Source organism: Phytophthora parasitica, assembly GCF_000247585.1.
Source record: "Phytophthora parasitica INRA-310 unplaced genomic scaffold supercont2.3, whole genome shotgun sequence".
NCBI classification, from domain to species: domain Eukaryota; phylum Oomycota; class Peronosporomycetes; order Peronosporales; family Peronosporaceae; genus Phytophthora; species Phytophthora nicotianae.
Window position 1 is genome coordinate 2,948,366 of NW_008648989.1, and position 6,696 is coordinate 2,955,061.

General features: G+C 51.6%; 4 protein-coding genes across 4 annotated transcripts; 1 reads left to right on the top strand and 3 right to left on the bottom strand.

The window, feature by feature from the left end:
• Positions 1-62: 62 nt before the first annotated feature.
• PPTG_21175 (hypothetical protein) lies at positions 63-350 on the bottom strand (the record flags this gene model as incomplete). The annotated part of the gene is made up of 1 exon (XM_008895628.1): positions 63-350. One exon carries the CDS (start codon positions 348-350, stop codon positions 63-65), a length of 288 nt encoding a protein of 95 aa, XP_008893876.1.
• Positions 351-582: 232 nt separating this feature from the next.
• Positions 583-1,707, top strand: PPTG_02061 (hypothetical protein; the record flags this gene model as incomplete). Its single annotated transcript, XM_008895457.1, has 1 exon — positions 583-1,707. The coding sequence occupies one exon, from the start codon at positions 583-585 to the stop codon at positions 1,705-1,707; it is 1,125 nt and encodes a 374-aa protein (XP_008893705.1).
• A 50-nt stretch (positions 1,708-1,757) lies between these two features.
• Positions 1,758-2,042, bottom strand: PPTG_02062 (hypothetical protein; the record flags this gene model as incomplete). Its single annotated transcript, XM_008895458.1, has 1 exon — positions 1,758-2,042. The coding sequence occupies one exon, from the start codon at positions 2,040-2,042 to the stop codon at positions 1,758-1,760; it is 285 nt and encodes a 94-aa protein (XP_008893706.1).
• A 3,893-nt stretch (positions 2,043-5,935) lies between these two features.
• On the bottom strand, positions 5,936-6,334 carry PPTG_02064 (hypothetical protein; the record flags this gene model as incomplete). The annotated part of the gene is made up of 1 exon (XM_008895459.1): positions 5,936-6,334. One exon carries the CDS (start codon positions 6,332-6,334, stop codon positions 5,936-5,938), a length of 399 nt encoding a protein of 132 aa, XP_008893707.1.
• Positions 6,335-6,696: the final 362 nt, after the last annotated feature.

Below are 6,696 nucleotides of genomic sequence, written 5' to 3' on the forward strand. Positions count from 1 at the left end.
ATGTGCCTCGATAGACAAAGATTTGATATGTGAAAGGATCCCGTCGGCGATGACACAAGTAACTAAACTTCAAGGGAGCACCCAGCCGATTCGCGCTCATGGCCTTCACCGCCGAACTGGATCTGCGCACAGCCGATGGCGAAGTCGTTTGCGTTGCATACGACGTGGAATAGCTTCGAACTGTCTGGGAGTATCAGTATCGGGGCATATGACAGCCCCTTCGTCACCGAGTTGAACGCAGCTTTGTGCTCTGGCTTCCGCTCCCACGTTATGCCTGCCTTCAGGAGTGACGAGAGTGGCTGGATCAGACCAGCGTAGCTCTTCGTGTACTTGTGAAGGTAGTTTGCCATGTCGATACACTGACGTAACTCAGTCCTGTTCCGAACCGGGATCGGATTGGATCGCGGGTCGCGCGGGGCAACGAGGGTTAGACGACACCCTGAAAGGGCGCTTTTGGCGGTTCCGAACCGGATCGCGATCCTTGGGGTATCAACACTGTGATGAGTATATTTTCCGTTTTGGCGCCAGCTTCATATTTCTTTTTGCGCGCTCCTTCACATGCAGAAGAACACTTTCCTTGCCATGGCACCGCCGAAAACGTGGACGGTGAACGACGAGCTGCTGCAGCGGCGCAAGAAGATCGTGCCCATTCCGACCCGGGAGGTGTACGAATCCTGGTCGTTGGGCCAGCTCAAGCAGGCATGTACGTCGCGCAAGCTCAATGCCGTGAAGAACACGAACAAGGAGGGTCGAGTCGCGCTGCTGGATGCGTACGATACGCACAAGTCGAATACGCAGAATACGGTGCAGCAGCAACGAAGCAATGCGAGACGCGGGCGCGAGGAGGAGGAGAAACGAACCAAGAATTGCATGTTTCGCGTGCTCAACGTGCTCTTCTCGGAGAGCTTCTTCAATGGCTTGCTCACCTCGGGAAACCAGCTCATCCGGAGCGAGTTCGACCAAGGCGGGTCCACATTTTGGGGGATGTTGCGACAGCGTTCAGCGAAGCGGACGTCCTGTACGAAGCCAAGGTCTCCTCCGACGCCATCTTGGACGACATCGATCCGTCGCAGACGGTTGTCCATTCAGGATGCAAGCTCCACAGAATGTGGCGCGAAGTCAGCAGCAATTTTGCGGGGGGCAGAAGCGGGGTCTAAGAAGTCTGGTGAGCATGGAGAAGACTTCTGGAGCTTCTGCGCGGGAAGGGCTGATGTCTTCTACCTGCACAAGTGGTGTGAGCATCGCAGGGCTCGTCGCGAGTTCTGCTCAGCAAATATATACTCCGACAACGAGGACGACTCGCAGAAAGAGGGTGCTAGCCGCGGCAAGAAGGGCAAACGCAAGCGCCGGAACAGTTCACAGGCGGAAATATTGGCTTCGCTAGCGGAGAGCGTCGGTGAGATGGCGGCTGCTAACGAGTCAAGCGAGGCCCAAGAAGCCATATGGAAAGAGCAAGCGTTGCTGGTGCGCGAAAAGCGGATCTCGCGCCGGCTGGAAATGCTGCACACAATTGTGGAACGTACCAACGGCAACATTTTTGAGTTGAAGAAGCACCTTCAAGAGCACAAAGATGACAGCGATGAAGATGAGTTCGATGCTGAGGAGCTGTTGGTCCAGGAGCGCAGCAAGCGTCAAAGACTGATGGATCAAATCGAAGAGCTGGAATATGAGGTGGTCGCTAACGTGCAGCTCCAGCAAATGCTTTAGCGCGTACTTGGACGCCGAAGTTTGAAGCTTTGAATGTGTTCGTTGAGGACTTACCGCAGGATTCGGCCACGGGCGGCGTCATGAAGTTCAACGTCCGTAGCGCTCATGTCTGCCACGCTGATGTCCGCTGGCTGGTACAAGCTTTCTCGTAGCTGGTGATACGCACGCGACACTCGGTCGTGTGCCACCGTTGCATCAGCATCAATTATTTTTTCGTTAATGCAGAAGTTGTGGAACTTCATGCACGTTTTAATCACTTTGCTGACGTTCTTAAAGTCAACCATCAGAGGCTTCTTGAAAATCTGCCACTTGTTCACGAGGAAGCCAAACGACATCTGTTGGCGTCGTTCAGCTTGTTGAAAGCGTGGACGATACACCAACCACCCATCATCTTCTTCATGAAGAAGGTCGGGCTCGAGCGCTGACTTGTACGTTCACGCACATGTCCCGCCTTCTAGGGACTCTCAAAGAAGTCGTTAATCGCTTTCACTAGCTCTTGGGGAAGTGGCAGTTCCTGGTGACGCAGCACTTCGGTCCGGGCACGAGGTCAATATCGTGTTTAACGCTACAGTCCGCCGGCAGCTCGGTGGGAATCTTGTCCGGGAAGACATCGGCATACTCACGAGCAGTGTCGTATACTGGATTGCCCGATTCGCGCAAGGCTTCTCAGGACTGTGTCTCGAATTGTTCCTCTCGGGCTGGCTTGGGATCGGCGCCTTAAGGTCGTGATGGCTCCCCCTCTACTTTGACCGTGTTGACCTTTTATGTCGCTGAGGCTTCCTCGGTGATCAAACACACTTGCTCGATGTCGCCGGCCTTCATGTCTCGCAAGAAGGTCTTCCTGGACAAGCCAGGAAGCCCCGTGATCGCCGTGGCATTGCGAGGCGGGCTCGCGATTTCGACGATTCGGAAGCGGTTTTGAACCCCCTTCCATTCAGCAAAACATCACAAACCATTCAGAGAGTGCCATCGCTTGCTCTGTGTACAACCTGCGTTGTGGCTATTCTATCCACCACTGTGGCGTCTTGTAGTTACCAAGAGGTGCGTGAAAACCTCGCTCACGTGGAAGCCACGTCGACGCTTGACCGATCGGGCCAGCAAGTCAATCTCTGGCTGATATCGCGCAAACCATGGCATGTCCAGGATGCAGTCAAACGCGAAATTCATCTCGATCACCAAGAAATCATCCTTACTGCGGAAGCCGTCGAACTTGTATTGCAACGGTACTTCACGCTGCGCAACGCGGCTAGCTTTACCGCCTGCTAGCTTAACTTCGACTTCACCCGGGTCTTTCGGAATGCGGGCGTTTTGGGTAGTCCCGGCAAAGACGACGCGCGGGAGAAATTATTGGTCGCTCCTGAGTGTAGGTGCGTGCGCAGTGGTCGCCGGGCGCGGCGACATGAAGACTAACGATGATCAATCTCGAGTCGCCCGGTGTAGTTGTGCCATTGTTGTGTGTTTGCAGCACAGGAGGGCTAGAAGGCTGGGCTGCCACCGGAGGGCCCAGGCCTTCATTCCAAATAATAGGGCTCCCCGCACCTGCTGGTCCAGGTTATTTCTTGGCTGGACTACCTGGCAAGGTTCCACATCGACGTGCGGGAGTACAGGAGCAGGGGGCGTACTTTGCTGCGCCGTGACCCCTCTTTGGGCGGCCAAAGCAGATTAGAAGGCGTGCACAACGGTTACCACCCCCGCCGTTCGCTGAGCGCTGTCGATCATCGGACATATCGATGCCATCATCTGCATTGGCTTTTGAGCCGACTCCGTGGCTTCCGGGGACATGGCTTTGGCATACGGTACCGCAACCTCGCGAGGTGCAAAACAAACTTTTCGTCGAGGGAGGAAGGATCAGCTCGCGTCAGGCAGTAGCGAGTCATTCCCTCGCGCATTCCGAACACGAAGACGTGGACTTGTGAAGCCATGTCGATCGGCTTGATCACAATGCACGATACCAGGTGTCGTATCTTCTGGACACAGTCATTCTAGGATATCTTTTCCTGTCGGAGGGCGAAGAACTCTGCGCGCACGCGCGACGCGTCTTGAGGAAGCTCGAATGCGAGCCTCAAGTCATTCTGGAGTGCCTCCAGAGTTGGGAAAGCAGTGTGGTCGACGACCAACTTGCTGAGGGCCTATTCCTTTGCCTTCCCGGATAGCCGGGAGAGCAGGAAGTTGACATTCGCTGACGGCGCCTCAATGAGCTGCGAGACGATAGCGATGTCGGTCTCGCGGAACCATCATTTCTGCGGTAGTCGGTCTTCACCGACTCAAGAATATCCAATTTGACAACGTCATTCTTTGAGTGACGCGAGGGAGTTCACACTCGCCGTTTCACATCGGCGAGCTCGCGTTCCATTAACTCTTTGTCTGCTAGATGCTGCTGGTCAGGTTTCACTGAGCGTAGTAGCGACGCGACGACAGCTTCTCACAACACCGGTGAGGCCGTGGAGAGCCTCCCACCCCACGCGGGTGAGATGAAAAAAGCAGCGTGCTCTAGATGTTGACTCATGTCGAACTTGGTCATTGGAAGGACTACAAAGTGCTACCAGGTGTAACGGGGCTAGAGTTACCGTTACTAGCTTATACTATAGTGTAGAGGAAGCTCGCAATAGTTAGACCGAGTCTTCGGTCTGTGTAAAAATTCAACTCTAATTTATAGTGCGGCTCACCCTGTCCTCGTGTGAACCACTCAAATGCAGGTCGACACCTGATTGGTCAATAAGTGGGTCTGGTACCCCACTATCAATCAATCAGATGATGACACCTCGGCGCACGCTAGCGGTGTGCCACTATGCCTACTTATGTAACAACTGAAAAATATCTGCCTACTTATGTAATTGGAGTTGGGCGCATTCCAGTCATGCTGTTCGATTCTGCTGTGGGGTGGTGGTGATGCATCCTCTCTCTCCCAAGAAATATACTTTTCCTAAAACTGGGAACCATGACCCTTCTCGCTATATCGCTTTCCATTGGCTCTTATAGTACCCTAATTAGCTGAGGTGGAAGTTCGAACGACACGCACGAAATTTATAATATTGCCCGTAGAAGTGAAAACTGGTACATACTTGACATGCAAATAGGTCACATATTTTCCTTAATTTAGTTCATGTGATCAGAAAGTAGCAGATAACACGTTCGTTTGGAGGGTTGTCTACTTTTAGGGAAAGTTATGAAACTAACTTCCGCGAGAAGTCGCTTTATTTGAAAACGATGCTGCCCCCTCAATTGTTCTTCCATCACAAGCTAAATTACCTCACTTCAACAACCAGATTAAATTCTTCTGATTGCCCAATCTACGTGTGCAATGCCTCGACGTAGAGCAAAAGCTACCGCCGTACCTCAAGTCGACACATCTACCCGACGTTCAACTCGTCAAGAGAGCACTCAGTTTTCTCCAATGTCCCGACGAAGCAGCTGGTCTCAGCTGACCAACCAACAAGAACCCAATGCCCAACTGTTGCACGACGATCTTGCCGTGGCGTCTAATAACTCTTTGCCTCGAACGACCTTAGCTCGTGATCGTAGAGCAGGTGCCACACCAGTCATCGGTACGACTGCTATATCGAAATTAGCCGTATCTCCCCATGTGGAGGCAACGCCTAATACGCAGCGATCGCTCTCATTGGCGCAATTAGCGCCCATACCATCCGCCATGCTCAAGACGCACTCAAGTACTGCTGATCCGAATTGCTTTGAGACCTCGGTGGAGGGTAATGACATGCCGAACGTGTAGAGCACTTTGTCAGCAAGTTTAGCGCCTTGCGACCGAAATAATCCCAGAATGTCTATCGCAGAAAACAGGCACACACCTGAGGGGAAATACATGACGAACCAAGATCTGGAAAACCAAAGATAATTTGCATGATCTTTAAAGGGAGCGAGTTCTACAGCAGCTACCCAGTTCTGGAAGTTGCCGTCACGAGCAACTATAACAATTTGAACGCTATTATAGAGTCGACGCTTCATGTGAGCAGCCTCCACACCTGAAATTGCCTATCCGCCACGAAACCAGGCTGGGTCAAGTGCGGCTAATGCCCACAAAAGTTGCCATTTTCGTCGGGTTCCAAGTTGGTGATAGTATCGTGGTTTCGATCAGAAAACGCTGAGAGGTACCAATGCAGATACTCCATCATTTTTCACCTCATAAAAAATTCGCGCAAAACTGCTTCCTTGACCCTATATAGCATGCTTCTACTGTAAACCAGTTTTGAGTCAGACTGGAGCTGTCCTGTCATTGCTGAAGCTGATATGTTGGGGTCGGAAATGATAGCACTGACGTCTGCGCAAGTTGTTGCGCTGAAGGTTTTGCTGTCCCTGTGCACTTAATGTGGGCCAGATTTCCAGTTGTTACATGCCAGTAATTACCTCTAGGTTTGCGGTTTGCGACAGATAGCTCGATGAACCAGGTACATTTTTCTCCACTAGAGCACTCCATACGCTTGAACGTGCCGCCTCTCATCTTACTCACACTTGTACAATTGCCGCGACTCAACGCGTACGCCTTGATGTCACTTACAGCATCTTTTCCAGTGGTCCACGTACGCTTCTTCAATTCTTTCAGCTCATCTATCTCCTTAGCGATGTCACATGCCGCAGAAGTGGCCTCGTGGTCGTTTGCATTGAGCGACATCTTACAGGCACTTGATTGCAATTGCGTCTTGTAGAATACGAATACACGTGGTTGCGTCCAAGATACAGTTAGGTGATGAATAGGTATGGTAAAAGTGAGTCACAGATTGGAATTTTGCCTTACCCTTTCGCGAGCCACTTTAGTGAACTATAATATACAAATCTAGGATAGTCGGTATCAAAAGGAGGCAATTTGCCTCCTTTAAGGCGAGTGATTGACCACCTTCAAATCTTCCAAGTTTGATTTGCTTGATTTTTCTATGCCCAGAACGACCTGTCGTAAACGTACTTAATTATAAAACGATGCATTTTGCCTCCTTTAACATGGATGCATCGTCGTACTTAGTTGAAAACCAGAAAAAG